At 41.4% G+C, this 23791-nt stretch overlaps 1 protein-coding gene across 1 annotated transcript; it reads left to right on the top strand.

Moving 5' to 3' along the window:
* The first annotated feature begins 2735 nt into the window (after positions 1 to 2735).
* lmo1 (LIM domain only 1) lies at positions 2736 to 22369 on the top strand. Its single transcript, XM_041937799.1, has 4 exons — positions 2736 to 2757; positions 12580 to 12793; positions 20707 to 20832; positions 22222 to 22369. Exons 1-4 carry the CDS (start codon positions 2736 to 2738, stop codon positions 22325 to 22327), a joined length of 468 nt encoding a protein of 155 aa, XP_041793733.1. The 3' UTR covers positions 22328 to 22369.
* The last annotated feature ends 1422 nt before the right edge of the window (positions 22370 to 23791 follow it).

The following is a 23791-nucleotide window of genomic DNA, read 5'->3' as shown; positions in this document are numbered from 1 at the left end:
GCCACATGGCTGTACGTGCATGACTACTGTCTATTTCTCTTGACTGATCCACTATAATTTCTGTGTGTGTGTGTGTGCATGCTGCTTAAGTGTTCATATTTCAGTCCTTACGTGGCCTTTAAAACAGATCATCAGTGTGTCTGGTCTCGTGATCAAAGCCTGCGATCCCAGTTGGCAACACAGTAATGCTGCTGCTTGTTTGGCAGACTGTTTTTGAACTCTGACTTCTCTTTGAAAAGTCTGCGACAATTTGTGCTACTAAAGCAGTAATGAAGAAAGAAACGAATGTCTGCGGCCCCCCCAAACCGCTTTATCTTAGCTCTATATAGAAAATCTGCCTGTCACAAATCAATTCCAGCTGTATCGCTCTATTAAGAGGCAAATATATTCAATTTCTGCCATCAGTTGTAACTTTCATCATAACTTCCAAGCATCAAACCTGAAATATTTGTTAGTTTCATGTTGTGTTTAGCCTCCCGCCCACATTGTCTGTCTTGTCCGTCACAAGTTACACGCACGTCGTAAACTAATCACCATATTCTCACATGATGCAGTCATTAGCTTAAAAACTATCTGGTACAGCACTGAGTCTGAGAGCACGGAGCAGGACTGCAAAAGGAACACAGGCGCTGCTCGGTGAAATAACCTAATATGCAGGTCGTGGTTAGTAATGAAAAGCAACACATGTACCAATTCTGTGTCAACATTTTATTTCAGCCCGTGATATGAAGGTTCCGATTTGCGTCTAATTTGAAAGTAAAAAAGCAACTCAGCCATTTTCTCTCCATCTTCGTACCAACTGCAGGAGAAGAAAGTGGGTCCACACTGAAGGCATATATTTGCTGAACATTAACACAACTACAGCAGACTCTACACACACCTCAGCAGAAAAGAAATCCTCCAGCTACTGATAAATGTCTGGTTACCTTTGCTTGTTAATTTATGACTCTGTTATCATCCTGTCCAGTAAAATTTGTACATTCATAAAGCATGTGATTGAAAAGCAATGCTTCAGATGAATACAGACTGGTGATGTGTCGCCTGCTGTAATAAAACTTGGGCTTCGGGCTCCGATTTTATTTTGAAATAATAAGAATTGCTTCATTCTTTACCGGTGTTACCATGGTAATACTGTCTTGTAGCAATGTTATATTGATTTAGAAAGTGGACAGTAATATTTCTTTTCTGTTATTTGGTTTCTGAGGGTTGATTTCTAATTTCCAGTTGGAGATTACTTTTATTCGTTCTTTAAGTCTTTTCACTTTTCCAAAGGAATGCAATTTGCTCCCGTGTATTTGCTATTTTCTCAGCTTATTGGTTTGCTCTTACTTCAAAATTAAACTTGCCCATTTCAAATATTGAAATTACGTCTGGTTTTTGTGCTCTGGGCCCTGAACAATATTACAAACACATTGCTTCGTTTGATAAGTCCTGCCTTTTTTTAAAAAAGCATTATTACAGACACCTGCAATCGTCTTTGCAGCACTTTTCCAATTTTGTCTTAAACATAGATTGTCAAAGGAGTCTTGTGTGTTTTAAATAGTTAATGGTGTAACCTGTGCACAAATGAATGCAAGAAAATCTCCTTATTCATTTGCATACACATAACAAAATAGTGCCAAAACATTATAGTATGAATCCTGCCTGATACAGATGTGGTAATAACATGATCTATTCAACATTGACACGCAACGTGTTTAGCGCTCTCAGTGCTTTGATCTCCCATATTATACTGAATCTGTCCTCATTATTCAATTTAGCAGAGATAAGCTTAAAACATTAACACAGAATCAAATAGACCATTTTCAGCTGTGAGTCTTTAGTTCAGTTTAATATGTTTCTGATCTTACAAATGCAGAATTCCCACTGGAGACAATTTCGTCTGTCGCCACTAAACCTCTAGATCCCTATCAGTCCTGATTGTTTCATATCTACAAGTGCTTGAGATGTGGATCATTTTCTGTAATTTTAGCGGAATTCAAAGGGACTAAATTGAGACTTAAGAGACACGTGTTAGCGAGTGCGCCCACCTGCCTTCGATGTAAATGGCTGCACTCATCAGTGTGGCACACAAACTCAATTATGCACTCTTGAGCTGTAAGAGCATCCCTTTTATTATTGCCAGAGGCCAGATACTAGCCATGTTATCACACGAATGTTCGCAACAAGATCTGGCTACCACATGCATCACTGTTGCGCTGTTCAGAGTCTTGCCCTCTGTTTTTATTCACTCCAAATGGCTTTTTTCAGTGTCAAGAAGAATTTCTGGTATGCTGTTGGGTTATGTGTGAGAATAGCGAAGGGTGCAGCGGTGGAGGTGTCACGCAGAAAATTACATGTACAAATAAATAAGCTGCAAGGGCATACACACATCAGTCCAAGTGTTACAATGAAACCTTTTACAAGATCCACAAATATCCTGACAAGTTGAGCTGCATTGTTACTTTAAACCACCGGGGAGAAACCTAATGTCTTATTGCAAGCTCTGAGACAAATGCAGACATGCACAGAAGTAATGTTGACACATGCTAAACTGTTCTCGCCTGCAGAAAACAACCTCATCCATAGTTGAGCCGGTGTAAAAACATCAACATGTAGTCCAGCTGTAATGACAACTACCCACCCTTTAAGTATATACTATATTGTTAGTTATTCATCTGTGTAAACCTGTTGGATGCAGGCATCAATGTCACTTGTCCCTGCAAAGCTGACAAGCTTTGCTGTTGACTACACTCATGTCAATGTGGAAAGAAAAAAGTGTTCGTAGATCGATGCCTCTACAAACACACAGTTTTTATCACATAAAGTTATTTATTCACCTGTTTACCCATTATGCGCTCTCTGTTCTGACTTGTTTGGCATTCTGTAAAGCTTATTCTTTGCTCTCTGGAAAATCCTTTCTCCTTTATTCTGTCATCAGGGGCTTAGTCAAGAAGACAGGAAAGATGGAAAAGTGGCATGACATGCAGCAAAGTTCTTGCGATGAGCAGATGTCAAAACTACAATGTCACCAACTATGGTTCTTTGGAAGGCGTCAAGAGTGAACATGCTCTGAAAATGCTACTGAAGAAGAACTCCAATATTCTACCTGCAGTTATAAAATAACATGTCACCTGTTACACTCTGTAAGGCAGCAAAGCACTTTGTATAGCTAAGTCTCGGTGGAAATCAAACCTTGAACACTGCCAGGGTTAATGTCATGCCTTACATATTTAAATGCACATTATTACAGAATTTTATGTGTAATAATGTACATTTAATGACATTGAGAAAATTGTCTCACATTTTCAGTCACTGAACCCTCATACTTGCAATGTAAAAATGGAATAAATTACATATAATAGGATATAATATATAATATTAAGACCCAGAAGAAAATGTTTATTTGATAACTACAGTGCATCACTCACCTGTCGACTGAATCTCAAATTATAATTGCGCTGACATCACTTAATGCTTTCTTGTGTCTTAAAGCACAAAGATCTACTATTATTCATTCAGTATTGAACAGGTCTTACTTAATCCCTTCTGAAATAGTCCCCTGATGCATGTTTGTTTAAATGAAACGCGGCGCTGTATATACTCATGTATGTTTGTGTGTGTGATGACCTGATATAACACTGGATAATTTAAGACCAATATAATTTAAGATCAATATTTTTGGAGTTTAAAAATTCTGATGTGATATTTATATTGACCCATATTTGTTGTTTTGTTGTTTGTTTGTTTTCTACATTAACACATTTAAACTAATAATCGCAGGCTATGTGATGGAGACATGGTAATGGTTAAATAACCTCAAACCTAATTTGGGATTTTTGTACTGAAATCTCTTGTTACTTTACAACTACTGCTATCATCAGACATACACACCAATATCAACGTATGTGCAATAAGCGATGAATCGGTCTAGCTGTAGTGTGCATGTGCGCATTTGTTGTAGTAGAGAGCAGGAAGCCCTCACGTGAATTGCTCAGGGTTTGGGGGCGTAGATGAAAACTGCAATGGTTCAATAGCTTCTCCTGGAATTTCCCCTATTCGAGGCAAATGTGTGGAGCGCAGCCTTTGAAAACATCGCTCCATGAGTCCCACATGTTGATTGGTTTGATTAGCACTGGTCTATGTTAAACACGGGGAAGTTGACACCTGCAGAAAACCAGTACTGGATTATTATAATTCTATGTTCAGCTATATGAACTGCTGCAGTCTTTCTGTAGTGCACACAACACAGTACCAGCAGGAGATATTGCCGATGCCACATTTCCCGTTTGCCAAACGGTTGCTCAGTATCTGTCATTTGTTTTTGGCCCTGCCCGTGTGAGTATGTGGCACTGAGGATGGCAGTGTTGATTGGACAGTGAAAGACACTTTGTTCTTGTGGGTGTAAGGAGCAGCACCACCTCTAGGGGCTGCTAGTGGGGCTTTCAGACTTTCAGTCTTGTTTCACGGTAAATGTCTTTCAAACGGTGCTCTACTGTACTCCCATTGCAGAATTCAGTTTCTTCAGTTCTGGACATCTGGTATTTTGTAGGCCTATAAATTTCAGTTTGTCTGCTTTCACTCACCTTCACATACAATATGTACAACTTGATATGACCTTAACTCATGGCAAAAACAAAATGACATGCATTTATTTAGGTCAAACACAGCAAAATGAAAACCTCCTAAGAGCTGCTTTTTAGTATAAGAATACAGAGAAATAGAGGAGGATGGCGGCTTCACACTTTAGGATTACAGCTATCTTGTTGGTAAATAGAAAGGCCTGGGGTGCGTTCTCTTAAATAAAAGCCAACTTGCTGAGAACTAATCTCTTATTGACCTTCAGTAAATCAAATCTTAAATAGCTAATTAAAGTCTCTGATTAAGGGGGATAGTTCTTTCCCTCTTAAAGCTAGTAGATTGGGTTTTGGATATTGAAGTTCATGATTTAATCAGTAATTAACTATGATGTTTGCAACTACAAATTCAGAGGCAAGAGACAGCTGCCATCCACACACACTCCCACTGAACTCACATTAGCGGAAGCTTAGTCCTTAGACCCCTCCCCATTCCAATCACAGCTCTTTCATTTCATTTTATTTCATTTCATTTGACCACTCGTCTGTAGTTGAATTGCCATTTGATTTTATCAAGTAACCAGAATTACTCCCTGAAGAAACAGGGCCAGTCTTTATATTATGAGGTAATATAAAAGTGTTAAAAGGAATTCATTAAAAGCAAGCCATCTTCATAATGAAACATCAAACGTCTGCCCTCTTGTGAGATTTAGGATAGGCTGCACTACTTCAAGCAGTTTAGTTTACCACATGACGTCACACCCAATCTTCGCGAAGACCACTTCCTTAACTGCACCCAACCAACCTCCCTCATTATTTACCCCATCAGGTGTGGGAGTTGAATGACATTAGAGGCCCATGCTGCCAAATAACTGCCCCCAGTGGGGAATTTGCATTATTCAAGATTAAAGAGCCTCACACAGTGCGCCACAGTATGGTGTTCCTTCTCCCCCTCCATTTTCGACACACTGAGGACCCTGAATGGCACACCTGTCTCCTGGCATATCCTTTGAAATAATAAGTGTGCAGTAATTGCTGGGGAGTGGGGAGGATTTTGTACATCACTTCCTGACCTCATGAGTGACACAAACTTTAGAGGGCTACATTTATTCCTCTCCAAATGCATTTTTAATGCGGACTAAAAGTGTTTGTGCATTATTCTGTTCCGGATGGCGGAAGGTGGCTGTGACAGGTCTAATGGTTTGATTTTTTATTTATTTTTTAATTCTTTTTTGCCAGGAATCATGAAGCAGCAGACGAGGGTGCCTCGTCTGTCAGCGTTTAAAAGTATACAGCTTGAGAATAGATGGATTTTTGTCAGTTGATCTTGCACCTACTGTATGAGGACTGAAGATGAAGATACATTCGAACTCTCGGTTATACTGTCAGCTTGCACTTAAATGAAATGACAGGTTTTAAGAACCAAACACCTCAGACCAACAGTAAACAAAGCCCAACATTATCCCCACATTTGATTGGCTAGATGCAACATCAAATCTTCTCCTTGCTCTGTCAACACTCTGGCAGTCCTCCCTCTTTAAGAGCTCTCGTGGGTTTATTTGGGGCACGATAAACCCATGAATGTTTGTGTCTTTTCTACTCCTCCCAATTCATCTTATTCCCTCACTCTCATTTTCTTGCCCCATCTCTCGCTCTCTCACTCTGTTTCTGCTGTTGACAGCTTACCTTGCAGAGCTCTAATCTCACCCCACTACTGAGCAACCAAGTGTTGGAACAAGTCGCCTTCTGTAATAATTTGGAAACTCTGCCAGTTTCATGTCTTAAAAAAAAAGCAGCAATGAATTTAATTAGAAAGCTGTTGCATATCTCTGTGATACATTTCTTTTAATTAACCCCATGTGAATAAATTAAAAATAATAGGGGGCTGAAAAGTGTGGAAAAACACCCTAATGAAGTTTTCCGTTAATTGGGATGGAGACTGCTGCCAAACCACAGTGAGTAGTGAGCACCAGGAGCTAACAATGCCTTCTGTAAGCCTCAGAAAAGGGCCCAGGGCCTTCGTGCTGACTTCAAGTGTAAGAAATGCACCTCTGACGTGATGGAAATGACCGTGGGCTGGGAGAAAAGGCAGTCCTGTTCCAGGCTGCTCTGCTGAGACTCCCCATGCCGCGCTTGAAGCTGGGCCAGTGTTATTGCAGCCCTAATGCGGCTGACTCATTTGGAGCGGATCAGGAGTAATTATGGTAGGGAAAGTGGCTGCCGACCGTGGGGGTCAGGACACTTGTAACATGTGAAAAGAGCAATTATTCCAGGAGACAAAACCCTCCCTTATCCTGGGCAGTGCCAGGGTCAATGCAAGGGACGGCTGGGCTCCGTTTCACCGGGGCTTATTAGCCACAGCAAGCTGCAAAGTTTGAGAGAGTGCATCTTGTTAATGAACAGTCCCCTCCTCATCCGCACCCGCCCTGTCTGCTCTCTCTCCCACTTACTGTGGGTGTTAATTATGTCATAATCATAGCATGCATACAGTCCCAGAAATCACCTCACAGACCCCAGCATTCATACACAACCATCTGGAAATGTAGCATGCCGTACAGTCACATAGAAGGCTCTTACAGCTAACTATAAGAAAAAAAACACAGTCGGTATGAAATGTAATATTGACTTGGGCCTTGTAAGAAAGCTACCTTATTTGAGAGAATGTGTGTGTGTCTGTTCTCTCTGGGAGTGTGTGTTCATGCGTGTCTTTTCTTTTACTCCTTGCATATGCTCCAGCTAAGCACAGGAACAGGAATCATACAGTGAATCAGTGGTCTTTATTTTGCTTATCATTCAGAATGCACTCATCAGTCTGCTTTCATTTGGCATGTGTATTCCAGCTGATATTATTACCAGATGTCTTGTGTTTTGTCTTGGCAATAGAGAAACGAATCTATGGGCTCAATTACAGCAATGACGGAAGCTGAATGAAAGGGGCTGATTCATGCACACAATGGCAAGACATCTGCATGAGATCCCTATTAACCTTAGTGGCAGACACCTTGGCCTGAGGACACATTTTATATGGGATTGCCATGGCCACGGCATTTACAGTGGTGGCTGAAAACTAAAAGAGTGGGGTTTCAATCAGACCCTGTCGCTTCGGAAATGCACACTTGTGGACAGTTTTGGCAATGCAGCAGCAAGGTTGTATTTTTGATTTTCCACTCTTCTATATTGTTTTATCTCTTACTATCCATAGGAGGAATAAGATAGTTTAATTTAATACAATATATAATGCATTCAAAATGATTCACTCAGTCATGCAGAAGTTTATAGATTCATCGTAGGCCATTAATGGTCTGGTTGATGTCTTGTGCGGGAGTGCTTTGAATTAAGTGATGATGATGATGATGATGATAATGATGATGACAAATGCACTTGTTAAAGCCAAATGCAATCATTTGATAGAGTAGTATCTAATTTCCCAAAGCATCCCAGTCTGTGTATCCACTGCACTGGTGGCTAACACTCTCTTATTTGCTGCAGCTGGGAGTTGGAATTATAGGGGCCCCTGAGACGAGGCCCACCCAGGGCCAGCTTCCACCTCCTTGAAAGCCCACGTCCCTTCCCCTTGTGTCAGGAAGGCTGAGTGATTCTCAACAAGATCCTTTACCTCTCCGTGAACCAGCAAAGTCTGCATCACACCATGGCGTCAGTGCTTTTAATTGATCAGAAGACATTTTAAAAACACACACACACACACACACACACACACACACACAGAATCAGATATAACTGTCCCTTCTGCCATTAAGACTGAGTACCTGTGAGAGCAGCTGCTCTGCTGGGATCATGTGCGTAGTGATGTAGTGAAGGATACCATGGATTTTATTGTATGCTAATGCAGCTAGGACTGAAAATTATATGACTATTTGCAGTCTTACATAAAACTACGTAATAGAAGAGAGAGCAAAAATACAGAGACAGAAATAGCGGCAGTGAAGAATTTAGAAAGTGACGTGAATTATTATTATAATGCACCCACAGAAGATGATGCCAAGGCAATAACCAATCTTCTTTCAGTCTGCATGGCATGACACAGCATGGCTGACGGCTCAGGGACTCATAGGACGCATATATACATTAAAGTATGCAGCATAATATCCAGGCACCTGCTGGCTTGTCTTAAAAATAGCAACCAGACTTTCAGTGAAAATGGTACGAAAAACGAGCATGAGGCAAATCATCCAGCCCACTTGCCAGAAAAAAAATGCTAGCATTGTATGTTTCTGCAAAACATGGATACATTTTTGTACTTGTACATACATACTCTTCATATGTATTATATCAATGTTTCTACAGCAGGTCTCAAAGTGACACAGTTCAGATTACCCGTGCATGACTGGAATGTAAAGAAACGTAAAGTTTGAATGAAAAGAAAGGTCAAGTTTCTACATATCTATGGTTTGCAGAATTGTACAACACCAACATTCATCCCGCGACTGGCTTGAATCATCTGTCTTTTCACACACTCTTGTTCAGTCTGAGGAAATGTGAGTCTGCGTGCGCGTGATGATTGTATTTCTCTAATATCAAACATTTCCTTGAGTGCTCCAAACAGAGTATTTTTCTTTTAAAACCTTAAACGTATCAAAAAAAAGGTTGGCAGACTGATGTGATTTTTTGATAGCCATAAAGACGGAAGTCTAAATGGGGTAACATAGAAATCGGATGCTATCTCTATAATGGAAAATACATGCTCTGACAGACTGCTTGGGTTGAGAAAAACTAACTGTACATATTCTTGAAAGATACAATCTTACAGAAAGTAGATGGCTGGAAGAAGGGAGAGATGACAGACCTTTACACGCAGTACTAATGGCAAATTAAATTCCTTCTCGGGAAGGATATTTGGCAGGGCAAGTGCTCTCTCTCTCCACTCTGAGGGGTAAAATGCATCCCTTGTTGGAGAATGGATCGTGATGTGGAGAGGCATGCTTTTGGTGACATCAAATGACACTGGAAGGTCAGTGGCACTTGTATCTGTTAAATGGATTGGATTAAGTGGAGGCTGCCTCCTAGTCTGCTCCTTCCTTTCATAATGCAGCTTTTCTTTCTGGGAGGTGGCAAGCATGGGAGGTTCTGTTCTACTCCGCAGTTTCGCATAGCGCCGGGAGTGGTGACAGGTGCAAGAAAATGTCTCATGGCATTAAGGGAATTGAAAAGACATTTACTTTACACACTCATTTTTTTTCTGTCACTGCTCTTTGTTTAGTAGGTTTGAGGTAGTGCTTGCTACACTACTATTAAAGCTGTTTTCCAGGGGCTGCTTTGGTAGAAGACATCAAACCCATGTTTGTTCCCTGCAATGGCTTCAAGAAAGAGGCATCAGTTGAATGTGCATATTGGTTTCCTGGCAGACATAAGGCATTCCTCCACTGAGACATCTCTCTTACAGTCAGGCCTGAGGGACCAGGACGTATGCATGAAGACATGAATGCCAGATGAACTGCAAACACAGAACCTGGGCTGCACCAAGACACAGAGGGTGTTGTCACTTTGATGATGCAGAGCACGGTTTTAAACAAAGTGTGCATCCAATAGAGGGGCTGAGCAGCACACGGCAATTCCAGGATAGGTTAAGCTTTGGCCTTTTTAAGCATGATGTAAAACACACACGTGATATGTTTAAGGAGAGTGCGGCGTGTGGTGGTCTCAACCAATTAGGAGTAGTTCTCTGGAGGTGGAGGAACGACCTTTTTTGTATAATTAGTTCTCTTACTTAAAGCAAAGATTTTGAGTAGAATAACTAATTAGGTGTCATAAAAGGCAAATTAAAGATTTTTGTGATCCCCAAGGGAATTGCAGCAACTCCTTTCTTTCCCTTTGCACAAAGCTCTAAAGCACACACATACACATGTACACAGGCACGCGCGCGCGCACACACACAGGCATTTTCTCTCTCCTCATTAAGACTGTTTTTACTTCTGTAGAAGTCTGTCAGGCGAGCACTGTTGGCATACCTGCAGAGAGCTCCCCTAACAAGCCATGAAATGCAGGTAGAAGAGTCCACCCTTAGCCAGTGTGGCTTGAATTTGAAGCTTTTTAGCTTCATTTACACTGAACATTGGTATTTATAGCAGGTTTTGTGATCCTAATGTGCCAGCTTCAAGGGGCCTGTTTTGGGGAGGGAGGGAGGGAGGTGAGGGAGTTTGAGGGCAGGCAGAACACTAATTGATGGCTCCCATCGCCAGCACTGAACCAATAAGCCTCTCCTTTCCACTTCTGATAAAGAAATAAGATGGCTCAACACCACCAGAGCACTTACTGACATATAAAACCAAAGCCATAAATTTGACTAACAAGCTCTCCTATTTCTTTCACCTCTTTTTTAAAAGGGGAAATGCTAATTATATTACATTCATAGCATTATTGATGTGTGGATGGCCAAAAGTTGCAGAGCAAATCTGGATCCAATAAAGTACTTTGTGAGTCCATTTAGGTGTGCAGATATGTGTGCATGTGCATGTAAGAGACACAGAAAGAGAGAGAGAGAGAAATATGCTTTTCTATTCCAAAGTCCTTTGAAAAGTGGTAGAAGGTTTTTGTGAAAGAGAGCGAACTTGACAGGCTTAGCAGAGAAAAACAGTGCACAGAGTGAAGCAGTCCCTTGTTACCAGCTGAGGCTGTGTTTATCACTGAGCCAACCACAGAAGTTACTGTAAAATGGCAGCTCTAACTACAGAATGACCCCATTCACACATAATATTACACGGCCGCAACTGTGCATACTTTCCTGCTGAAGAAATGAAAATAAAAACTTTATCTGGTCCGAACAAAATGTACCTGTGCACAACCCTAAAGTGCAGCAGTGAAACAGTGACATTTCATATAAAACTCAGTATAACGTGTCTTTAAAAGGGACCTTTATAGATAACCACACACAGAATGCTGGCCTGACCCCCTGTGATGCAGAGTGTCCAGTCTTTTTTTTTTTTTTTTTTTGAGAGTGAAAGAGAGAAATGTGTTTTGAAAGTAGAGTGGCAAGTGGCGTCCACTGTGTGTTCTTTTAGACGGATCAATAGCTCAGTGTGTGAGAGAGTGTCTTAAGAGCTGTTGTCTTGTGCTTTCAGCTGTGGCAGACCTGTTAGTGCTACAGAGGGGAGCTGCGCGCCCCTGCCTCTGTACCACCAGTGGCCTGAGGGGGGCTTTTAGTCCAAACACAAATGTCAACCACACATAGACTATTAGTGTTTAGTGCAGTTATTAAATGGACTTTATTTGTCCTTTAGGAGGCTAAAAGGCGTGCTTAAAGGGGACCTGCGTGACAGCAGGGCAATTTGCGAGTTTGGTAACTTAGGCTCACCCGTTGTCGACACATGAGTACAGATAAGTGTAAAAGGAGGAAAGGCTGTAATGCTCTGAGTAGGGAACACTGTGTGTGTGTTTGTGGTTTGTGTGCGCAAATGCGTGTGTGTGAGTCTGTGTCCGTGTGTGTCCCTGTGTGTGTACGTAGGAAACACAGAGAGGGAGTGTATGCTAAAAGGCACTTAGGCCATAACATATCTCACTGGGGTCTGGTAGCAACGTTTTTGTGGTCAGAGGCTTTTTAAAAGGTTAATGTTAATCTATACCAAACAAAGCCCATGAGGAGCTTTTACAGCTGTGGACAGTTGAGTGAAATGGGCTTTGATGAAATGGTAGGTAGCTAACGTACTACACAGCTTGCAGTAAATACTACAGTAAGCAAAACAAACATTGTGTCTTTACAGAAATACAGGACATGCCCCTTCCTCTGAAACCTGCTGCAAGTGATCATGTAACTTTTGTATAACAGCATGTTCTTAGTGGAACAAGTAAGTCAGGGCTTTGTAGTCCAATGTGACCTGTGTGCCTATCTACATGGAAGAATGTTTTCTTTAATGCATATGAAGCAGGTAGGCAGTGTGCTGTGGCCGCGCGCGAGGCCAGGCTTAGACGCCTCGAGAAGCAGCCGGCTTATCAAAAAGAGAACATGAGAAGTCACTCGTGTTCCTGGGCCGTAAATCACGCATGGCTGTTTGTCTCCTTATCACTACAGGTGTGCCGATGCTCTCCGTCCAGCCCAAAGGGAAACAGAAGGGGTGTGCTGGCTGCAATCGCAAGATTAAAGACCGCTACCTGCTCAAGGCCCTGGACAAATACTGGCATGAGGACTGTCTCAAATGTGCCTGCTGTGACTGCCGCCTGGGGGAGGTGGGCTCCACCCTCTATACGAAAGCCAACCTCATCCTCTGTCGCAGGGACTACCTGAGGCAAGAACGACACACAATCACCTCTCTCCACTCACAACAAACACAAAAGCCATGCCATTCCAAGAGCTGTGGGACATGAAAGGATCACAAAGGTTTTTTTTTTTTTTTACCTCCTGGTACTGTTTGCTTTGGTTTCTCAGTGTGTGTTTCCTGTGGCTCCCAATTTACAGAAACACAGCTAAAATCAATCAAGATTCCTCGCTGTTAGAACATCATCACGGAAAAACTTAATATGCTGCTTTTGTTGTCATATTCTTTTCCGGCATGCATATAGCAGTAAGTAATGCTTTTTTGGGAAGCCTCAACACAAGCGTAGTGCACGGGCAGCAAAAAAAAAGGGAGAACATTTAGGCATTTTAGGAGCAGAGCGGCTCCTTATTCTTAACTCTAAATACCGTACAACTTGTACACCCGTCAAAACATGAGTCATGCTGTCTGACATTTCTGTATCACCGCACTCCGAATACAAAATGCATAGTCACAGCATACTCAGTATTTAACATCTAGCAATGTCGACATGCAAAACAATCTATAATCGTAATCTTCTTCTAACTTTGACTGTTGCTGGAGATTGTTTTCTTCAAATTTGCACCAGAGCTGTAGGCTATGAGAAACCTCCAGGCAGGCTTGTTGCTTCATCAGTGTCTTTGGCTCTGTGTAACCCCCTTCAGATGCCCCTGCCATCTGCTTGTTAAATTAAACATGACCATTTCCTAGGCGTTAAGTCACATTCCCAATGAGATCCTCCCATTTATCTGAGAGGGAATCCCCCTGGGGCCGACTTAGGGATGCCAGTGCCCTAGCCCCCCCCCACCCACCCCCCCCCCCCCCCCCCCTAAAACTCGCTGTCCTACACTGTCCTCCCCCTTTCCCTTTCTCCATTTCCCTTCTGCCAACTTGTCCCTTCACTCCCTCACTGATACTTTCAGTTTTTATTGCTACCCACCAGGTTTGTATCAGTTCTTTATTCAAGCTTTTAAAAAGAAATGTAAAATAGCCGGCGTTATTTTATATCACTTCCAACAAAATCCAGATTCAGAGAACTTTAATCACCTTGGTTGTCTTCTTACCTCACTCATGGATCTCCATGACATCTTATATCTCAGCCCTTTCTCTGACCTGGAATAAGCCTGCAGCCCACTTGAGCAGCGCTTAGGGACGTTACATTGAGATAGGCCATTACCATCCATCAGTTCCCACCCACAGTTAATGCTTTTAAGATGCAGTGAGAGGTCCACTAAGACCTGATGTTGCCCCCAGAAGGGGCAGATGGTGCAGATGAGGTAATAATAAATGGGCAAATGACCAAGAGAAGGCAAAAATGATGAAGCTCAGAGTTTCACTTGGTAAAATACATCTGCTGAAAGGACAGCAACCCCAACCCCCAAGCCATAAGTGCCTAACTGGCACTGTGAAGGGAGAAGAAAAAGCTTTCTCGCACATTAGACCAGTAAGATGTAGAGGTCAGGGAAGGGATGAAAAACTGAGAATGACATCTGAAATCAAGAGTTAGGAATAGTAAAATAAGAATAAAAAGGAAGAGGAGGAGAAGAGAGCTTTCTGGTGCTCCTCTGTTGCCCCGGATTGCTTAATGAAATCCATCCCACTCACCTGCTCTTCAGCCGACGACAAATGCAGAACACTTAATGGCTAGAGATGCTTGAGATGAATTCTATTATGGAACAAATTAAAAACCTTGCCTTGCGTATATAATACAGGCAGTTTGAGAGTATCTGAAAGTAGGTGATGCATTCTCCACCAGTTTTCTTTTCATTCCTTCATTCCTCACCTGCAGTAATGAAGTTAAATCTGTGCACTGAATTAGCCTCCTGCACTTCATTAAAGACAAGCGGGTGGATCAAACACACTTTGGTTATTTCCCAGGGTTTGGAACCCTGCCATGCTCACATTAATTATTATAGGAGCTCCATCTGTGATTGTCCTTCAGTGGCATTAGCAACTTACTGAATGCACTCACGCTTTCCTGAATCTTACACTTCAACACACACAAACACTAAAACGCACACATACATTAAACAGTGTCCTCCCCTGCCCTCTAAACCACTGCACCAAACAAAAAGTTCAGTTTTTAATGTCCCTGACATTCACTTCCCTGTATCACGTTTTGGGTTTTTTTTTAGCAATTTGGCCACACTCTTTCATTGTAAGTGAGAATAATAGATTAATTAGGCGTTTCCTTTATGTCAAGGGCCCAGGATCGTAAGACTTCATCAGAGGGGTGACAATCTAGTCATAGTGTGATCATCAGGACTTGAGGCCTGAAATCATTTAATCTTCTATTTCACATATTAGAGAGGACATAATAGTCATCCACTTATCAAAATGGGGTATAATTAACAGTAAGAGGAAAACCTTTTCAAGATAATGAGCATTAAAAGTTATCCACAAACCGGTGGAATAGCAGGGGGAAATGATAGCTCCATCTGGATGTGACTGTTTTTCAAATCGGTCCTCCCTGTGCTACTTTAGTAAGTAAAACAATTGCTCTCCTCCCGTAACAGTTGCTCTTCCTCTCTGGGCAAGATATAGATCTGAACAGAACGGTTTAAACTTTCAAAAAGACACAACTGTTGGGGAGGGTCAGAACATGCGATGCATGCATTAACAGCTTTCCCTTTTATGAAATCTGACAAACCCCCGTGCAGGCTGGGAAGTCTCAAAGAGCTCAGAGAACAGGTAGAAAACTTCAAGAGCCACAGCCCAATCTGAAGGAAGCAATACAGAGAGGCAGATGATGCACTGTAGGAGCTTTAAGGGTTTGAAGTTAGCAAAGCAGCAAGTTGAAAGGACTAAAGAAGGCCCTCTTTTCTCTAAAGACCCATTGTAATAACTCAATAACAGAGGAAGGAGAGCCGAGCTTCTTTACATTCGTGCTATCCAAATCTGCTACCAACAACCCGCATCAGCACAGGAGGGATATGTGTTGTCATATAGTGCATGTCAGAGCTGGCATAAGAAATGATACTGATTATTTCCAGATGCTAGAATGAGCGACCAAAAATGTATGATTTATAGTTGGTTGGAAAAAAAACTTTAAAAATACAATTAATACTAGTCACTTTAGTGCATAGACCTGGCGTAAATACTACTAACTCTTAGAGCTGAAACGGTTCATCAGTTAATCAAAAGGACACAGAAATAAGGGGCTATTATTATGAAAATCGACTAATAACTCTATAATATTCAGATTTTAGTTCCTCAAATATAAGAATTTGCTGCTTATATGACAGTTAAAGGAATATAACTGACTGTTGGCTGAAGATAATATTATTAGACGTCACCTCCGACTCTGTGAAATTAGAATTGACATATTTTACTACTCTAGTTACTACTGTTGTTGCAGCCCTGCTAACTATTATGCACTATAAAAGGGGTCATATAATATCTGAACACGGATGATGAAATTCCTAAAAACACACATTCCAATCCGATAAATAGCCAGCCTGCTTTCACTTTTTACGGCATCATCCTGTACAGAAATCCATGCCAGAATGTCTCACAGGTTGTGGGGCGTAATCCTAATCAGCACTTCTAACCCTCTAATCCATTTAAATAAACCACAGAATCTATTTTAAAAGCAGACTCTTTGTGCTTCAAACGCTGTTACAATGCTGATGATTGATCGACAAAGCCTGATGGGCTTCGTGTATTATGAGCAGCTCCGAACAATACTCTCATATTTTTCTAGAGACTCAACATTCACACTCTATTTAAATAGAAATGCTGAAAAAACTGTGTTGATGTTGAATTTTTTCCCCCCACTTGCCTTTTGAGAATATTGATTTATTTAATCCAAATGACCAGGGAAATTGAAGTGCATGAGCCACTGCACTCCTACAATACAGGACATGTGTCAGAACAATACGTGGGAATTCTGCAGAAAATAGTCTATTCAAACAAAAAGTCTTTTGTAAATGAAATGAATTAATATGTTTCAAAAGGTAATCCACAATGATGTTCTTTGAAGGCACTGTTTCAGTGCTGTGAAGCATATTAACATAGTTATCCTGTGTGTGTGTGTGTGTGTGTGTGTGTGTGTGTGTGTGTGTGTGTATACAAAGCACTGTACATACTACGAATGCATTCTTATGGAATACTTGATTACAATCAGGTAAAACCTTACTGTGCCTAATCTGTTTTACTTTTTGTCACTTCCTTCTGCATTTTTGTGGTAATACGTTGCATTCTCTCAGCTGACATCAAATCCCGTCAACCGTTGCATTTGCCTCTTGATCATGTTTTGGTGTGAAACATTCATTGCTTACTATGCACAGCTCTACTTCAGCTGTTACTCGTGAGACTGCTGCAGCGGTGGTTCGACTCTGGTTGCTTTTAGCTTCAGAGGCGCAGGAAGAGAAGAGTGTAATGTGTTTGAACAGTTCTCTCATGCTGTAATCTCCTCTTAGCACGAGGAGCCCAATTAAGCCATGTGTTGATGCCACGTTATATCCCAGACACATCAATTGTTGGCTGAAGAGCTTTGCGAGTGGGACGCAGCCATATCCCACTGCACTTTCTTACACTCCAGCTCTTCATGTTATGGTGAAGACGAAGGACTGTTTTTTTTCCTGTCGCAAATTTCGGCCTGCAATAGTAAATCACAAAGCAGATAAAGAAATCAGGCTAGATTGGAGGAACTGGATCTCTTCATGATCAGGATGATTAAGCAGGACCAGTGTCAGTTAAGTGAACATGCATCAGTGCTGAAGCTTAATTTTTGCTGCATGTTCACCCAAAACGTGCAAAGCCTTTCTGTGCTATTAGCAGAATTCTTTTGTATCCTTTTTGGTGAGTTAATCAAGAGTACTATCAAGTGTTGTCTAAAGATAACAGCTTCGGCACACATTAAGGGCCAGATTTACTAAGAAAGGACTGCGGTTTTCACAGACTTTGCAAGAGTGGACGATGTCACCGTAAAATAATATCACAAAATTTCAGATATTTCTGCGGCAATGCTATTCTTGATGATATGAACATACACCTTGCTAGAAATTTAGTGATGCTATGCTGAGCTAATGTAGTTTGTCTACTTGGTTTAGAACTCACAATACTGCTGAGCTCTCCTCGTACTCAATCTGGTGCTTCTGCTTGAGGTGGTAAACTAAGTTTACCACAAATGACGCTAAACACGCGCCTAAGTGTAACAAACAAAGAAAAGTTTCAATTCATTGAAGGTTAAACCTAAATTCAAATTTGATGAACACAAACCACTATTCGTTTGCATTACAGTAATCAGATATTGTGTTCATTAAGAATAATCTGATTGCTTTATTTTTGTTTCTAATAAGAAATACAGCATGTGTTTGGAGTACAATGTCTCACATCTGTGGCTGAGAAACGGGCCCCAAAGCCTTCGTAAATCTGGCTCTATGTGTGTTACCTAAGCAGCATCGTCTGCTGCATCCTCTCCTTCACATTTCCTAAAGATCTTCAAAAAGTCTTAAAGGAGAAATCCACCTATTTCACACATGAAGGTCAGCTTACTTGTTATGGGGAGCACTAGTACTTATCCGATATCAAACAGGGTCACGAGTTTGAAAGATGTGGGTACTGACGGGTCAGGGAGAGTCTGCGGGCTTTTTGTTGAACATTTGTCTCCAATCCCACAATGAGATAACCCAGTGACATCATCAGGGTTATTTTCTCAGACTTGACAAAGAAGACATTATACAACTGTTCTTACTGGTAGTACTCAACATGACAAGTGCACTTAGTTTAATGTGTAAAATGGGTAAACTGGCCCTTGAAAATGTCTTTCAAAAGCAAGGGAGGGTAAGCAACTAACTTGATCATTTTACAAGTATGTATAGTAACACCTTTAGTATATTTTTTTATTTTTAGTATTGTTAATGTCTCTATTCTCTTATTGTTTTTATTTTAAGATAAAATGCAGCATTGCTACAGTCACTGGGCTTTTATGTGTAAACACATCTCTGCAGCCGTGAGATGCTCAGAAATGTTATTTGTGTTTCATAACAAAGGGGAATGAGGTTATATCCACAGCATTTTGATGATTTGTTTGTAGACAAAATAAATGTAGCGGGGAGGTGGAAACTAGCTACAGGTGTTGCACACTGCTTTGACTGAAGGTAGAACTTAGTGTCGGCAGCAAGCTGGGCTCCCCTGTCAAGCATTTTCACAACCTGTATGTATGAAGTGAGCACCATGTCCACAGCCCAGCGGGGTGTAATGGAGATGGGTTAGAATAATCCTACGAGCTGTTACAGGTGTGTGCATGTCAGACTCTGTAAGTGACCGAGGCTCTCTGGGCTCTTTTATAGCCTTGGTTCCCAGGGGGAGAGAAAAAGACATCACTGTGTACCACTTCACTCCAGCATAGACCTCATGAAACCTGGAGCAGACCCTGCCCTCTGACTGTCATGATGACACAGGAGGTGTGAGGCAGTGGGTTACACCCAATGGGGGCCACTTTTTGGTGAATAGTAAACAAAAGGGAAAAGAATCAACCTTCATCTCATCTTGTTAGAAAACCAAGAAATCAGGGTTGCCAGTATGTGCTGGAAAACCTTTATACTGAAATGGAAACAAGGCCGATTTCTGGAGCACTGATGTGTGGTCGATTTTAGGATCAATACTAAATGGGTGAGAATTTTCTAGATGTTTGGAGAAGGAAAAACTGTTTTTTAAAAAGGTCTCCATGAAAAAAAACAACAACTTATTGGTGTCAGAGAGCGCCCAGTGGGTGGCAGATGACTACTGTACGAGAACAGGCAGTATTTACTGAAACAGTAAACAGTTGCAACAATGTCTCTGTTTAACACCGTGTGACTCCCTCTCATGGAACATAACAACCTTTCTCCCTGTGTTTCTGTCTCTCCTGCTCCTCTGGGGCAGCGGCCTCTTATTAGAAGCAGGCCTGCTGGATAGACGTTTTCTTTAACAAGGTGAAAGCAACTGCATGGGACTCGCATAAACGAGGCAGAATATCAACACTGTGACTCCTCTGTCTGAGCCCTACGAGTTTGGGGGAAAAGTGTTTAACATACTGTTGGATTGGCAATCTGCTGTTGCCTTATCCCCTGTTGCAAAGCTGTGAAACGGCCCTTCTCCTCCCGCGAAATATATAAATCTATCTCTGCTCCAGAATCTCCAAATTAAACATCGGGGCAGGCGCATGGAAAATGAAAATGTAAATCTGACTGGGAGAAAGCATTTGAGGTTCCTTTTCTTTGAGCAGAAAAGAGATCTACACCAGTGCCTCCTTGCTTTGTTTGTGACCTTTATCATTTGGCTCCTATCTAATAAGCCTAAACAAGCAGCAGCGAAGTTTGAGCAGTGACTCTGTTCGCTGTGAAACATTTAGTTAACTCTTCACGGTTACATCTCCCATCATTGTCTCAGGCTCCTCTCTGAATAAAAGCAGAAGACGGAGAAAGAGCGAGAAGGGATCGAGCCTGAATCCCTCTAACAGAAATCTTTTGAACTCAGGACTAGATTATACCACGTATCCTCTTGTGTAAAAATCCTGCTGGCTTTGGTTGGAGATAGATTCATTAGGTATTTTAGTTATGAAAGAGGGAAAGTTTCAACAATTCAAATGCTTTGCTTCAGATCTGTTTTCATTGCTTTTGTAATGTGCAAGGGGGAAATTCTTTGAAGAAGGAGATTAAAACCATGTGATCATTTTAATTAGATCATTAGCCAAGAATTAAGATCTATGTTTGTGACTCTCATTAACAAAAAATACCAAGTGGGTGCCAAGGAAGATTTGTGCATTACATTCAACGTATTTCCATTTTGCCCCCTTTTCCCTTCAATTGCAGCATTTTTCTACTATTGTTGGTTCTGTTAGTAGGTTTTTGTTTGCTCTTTTATTGCATCAAGGTAAAGGGAGGTGGGTTAATCTCTGTCTGTGCTCCTCTGTCTTTCAGGCTCTTTGGTACAACGGGGAACTGTGCAGCCTGCAGTAAACTGATCCCAGCCTTTGAAATGGTGATGAGAGCCAGAGATAATGTTTACCATTTGGACTGTTTTGCCTGTCAGCTTTGTAACCAGAGGTAAGTAGGGGGATCATAACTGCACAACAACATCGCCTTTTCAAAAAAACATGAATTGAGTGTTAAAATGCCCAATATGTTAAATATTGGAAACCATTGAGGTGCAGAAGAGTTTTTCTGTCTTATTATATTATTACAGACCACTGAACAAGTCTTAAAAAAGAGTCATGGATTGTCTTCACGTGCTGTAGGAATAAAGGTTGCTGTAATACACTGTATTGTACATTTGTCATGCTCAGCTAATTATTTTCTGTTGTGGCACGCTACTAGCAGTTTGTCCTTGTTTGTGGCTAGCTCTGTAAATCTTTTAGGCCACAAGGATGTAAAATTAGCTGATGGTCTAATGTGCACGAGGAGGTACAGGAGCCATAAAAATAAAAGCCTCCAGAGGTCCACATAATGGTGAATGGACCTACACAGGTGTGAAATGGTGTTTCCTTAATGATAGGAACTATCATGAAATTGAAGTGAGCACAAAGCCTATGGTATGATCCACATTGTGTATGACATACCCAAATATTGCTTTTTCCCATTAATATACTGTCAGTAATGGCACCACTCTGGGAGCAGAACGTCCTTTACATGCTTGTCAGGGGTGCTGTGACCCTGTTCCTCCACACAGCACAAGCCCATTAACCTTCTGCAGGCCAGATTCAGTTACCATAGTGAACACCTGCTGTAAGGGAATTATGACTGCAGTCTCTCTTCTCAGCTGGCAGACATGAAGCCAGGTCTCATCTGGCACACTATTGCCATGGCTGTTTCACCAGCCTGGCTCATTACTAAAGCCAAGCTATGCTCGGTTATATTCTTATCTTCACTCCCCTTCAGTCACATTATGGAGTTGTCTCCACTGTGTCACACAAACAAACAGCAGCAAAGAGAAGAACTTCAGTAGGGCTGGCTGCTATGTGTTATTTTCCCTCTTCAATTGACTGAGAGTTTAGAGGAAAAAACATTCTCGAGCACTGGAACCAAACTGGTGTGTTAAAAGCTAACCCCATGGCAGAGTTTCCTTGGAAACTCTTGTGGTGCCAGCGCCTTTTTTTGCCAGGCCGAGGAGAGTTGACCTGCCTTTCACTGGGTGCCAGCGCTCATGTCTGCTTGCTTTGAAATGATAGGGTTTTAATCTGCTTTCATTTGAAGCCACACATTTATGATGACCATCGCGACAGGCTTTGAGTCTGACGAGGCACGGTGTCAGCACAAGTCAGGTAAAACACCTCCAACCAAAATGTGTGCAATCAAACAGAATTGCCATTACCTGCGGATCTTAAATGCGACATTTTCACTGCCAGACACACGCACACCACTTTGTCATAATGCCAACAGTAATCGTCTGTGTTTTTAACAGCAGTTTTGCCTTTGTTTGTTTTTCTCTGCCAACAGGTTTTGCGTGGGGGACAAGTTTTTCCTAAAAAACAACATGATTTTGTGTCAAATGGACTATGAGGAGGGCCAGCTGAATGGGAGCTTTGAGACACAGGTTCAATAGTTGGGACCTCGTGGCAGCAACAATCGGCTCCACACATTACACACGAGATGGATGTTCTGCTGCACTTGGAAAAAGACAAGCGTCTGTCTGCTTGCCTGCAATACTTTTTAAGACCCCTTTATCAGTCCCTAAGGACTCTATTGTAAATGTTAAACTTTTTGCCCCTCCCACACCCCAACACTGAGCAGTTACAAATTTTGATGTACAGTTGTGCCTGCTTAGCTGAGCACTGTATTGCTTGTATGTTTTGTGAAATTTGTTTCTGGTTTGTTTTATTTTCCTTTTAGAAATGGTTCATTGGAGGGTATGTACAGTCTGTTTTCTCTGTATATATAAACTGGAACATTTATTTTATGAAATGTAATGCAATTTTATTACTAGTGTGAATTAAAGATTCTTAAATGTTCATAGTGAGTTTTTTTCTCTTGTACCAAAACCAAAGTTGTTGGAGGAGGTTGGCCCACATGTTGATATGTAATCATGTCTCCAGAAACTGCAATGCTATAAAAAGCCTTGCAAGAGAAAATATATTTGAAGTCCTACTTCAAAACATGATGCAACAAAACCCGTTTTATTACATTTTACAGAGTTCTGATGGAAATAGAAATGCTGTTTAAAATGAACTAAATAAGATTTTATTTGGAATAAAAGAATGCTTCTCCAAACTGTGTTGTTGTGAAGGTGCAGGTGTCATGAAAGGGAGGGAGTTAAGCTGAGCTGCTCCCTGCGATTCATGCTCCACTAATTGCCATCTGATTATGAGGGTGAATTGGCCTGGAAATGAAATGCAACAGCAAGTAAATTAGTGAGAAAATAAATGCTCATTAAGTTTGGGCTCATTCAAACTCATCAGCGACAGAGGTGCAGAGCTGTATTAAAAAGTACTTTTCCCAGAAGACTCTGTTAATGGAGCTGTGTGACACTGTTTATCTGATACACACACCAAAAGCCAACAATGTAAGCCTGGTGGAGCTGTCAAATACGATGCTGATCCTTCAAGTAATACAAACACGATTCCAAGAAAGTTGAGACGCTGTGTAAAACATAAATAAAACAGAATGTGATCATTTGTGAATCCTTTTTGTCTGAAACTCAAATGTTTCACCTCATCAGCTTCACTGATTTTTGTAAATATCTGCCGATTCTGAATTTGATGGCAGCAAAAGGTTTCAAACACGTTGGTACAGGAGCAACAAAAGACTGGGAAAGTTGTGGAACGCTCCAAAAACACCTGTTTGGATCATTCCACAGGTAATCAGGTTGATTGGTAACAGGTGATAGTATCATGATTGGGTATGAAAGGAGCATCCTGGAAAGGCTCAGTCATTCACAAGCAAGGACAGAGCGAGGTTCACCACTTTGTGGACACGATTGTATAAAGGATGTTGCCACATGGGCTCAGGAACACTGTGGTCAGCAAAAACAAATGCAGTCATTGTTTGCAAATGACTGCATTCTGTTTTT

The sequence above is a fragment of the Chelmon rostratus genome, chromosome 1 (genome assembly GCF_017976325.1).
Source record: "Chelmon rostratus isolate fCheRos1 chromosome 1, fCheRos1.pri, whole genome shotgun sequence".
In the NCBI taxonomy this organism is placed as follows: Eukaryota; Metazoa; Chordata; class Actinopteri; order Chaetodontiformes; family Chaetodontidae; genus Chelmon; species Chelmon rostratus.
Note: the sequence above shows the minus strand (reverse complement) of the source record. Positions and strands in the feature narration are given on the sequence as shown.

Coding starts and splice junctions, on each gene's coding strand:
- lmo1 (XM_041937799.1), top strand. CDS start 2,736: ATGTCAATGTGGAAAGAAAAAA. Junction 2,758..12,579: donor GTCAATGTGGAAAGAAAAAA/GTGTTCGTAGAT, acceptor TTATCACTACAG/GTGTGCCGATGCTCTCCGTC. Junction 12,794..20,706: donor TGTCGCAGGGACTACCTGAG/GCAAGAACGACA, acceptor TCTGTCTTTCAG/GCTCTTTGGTACAACGGGGA.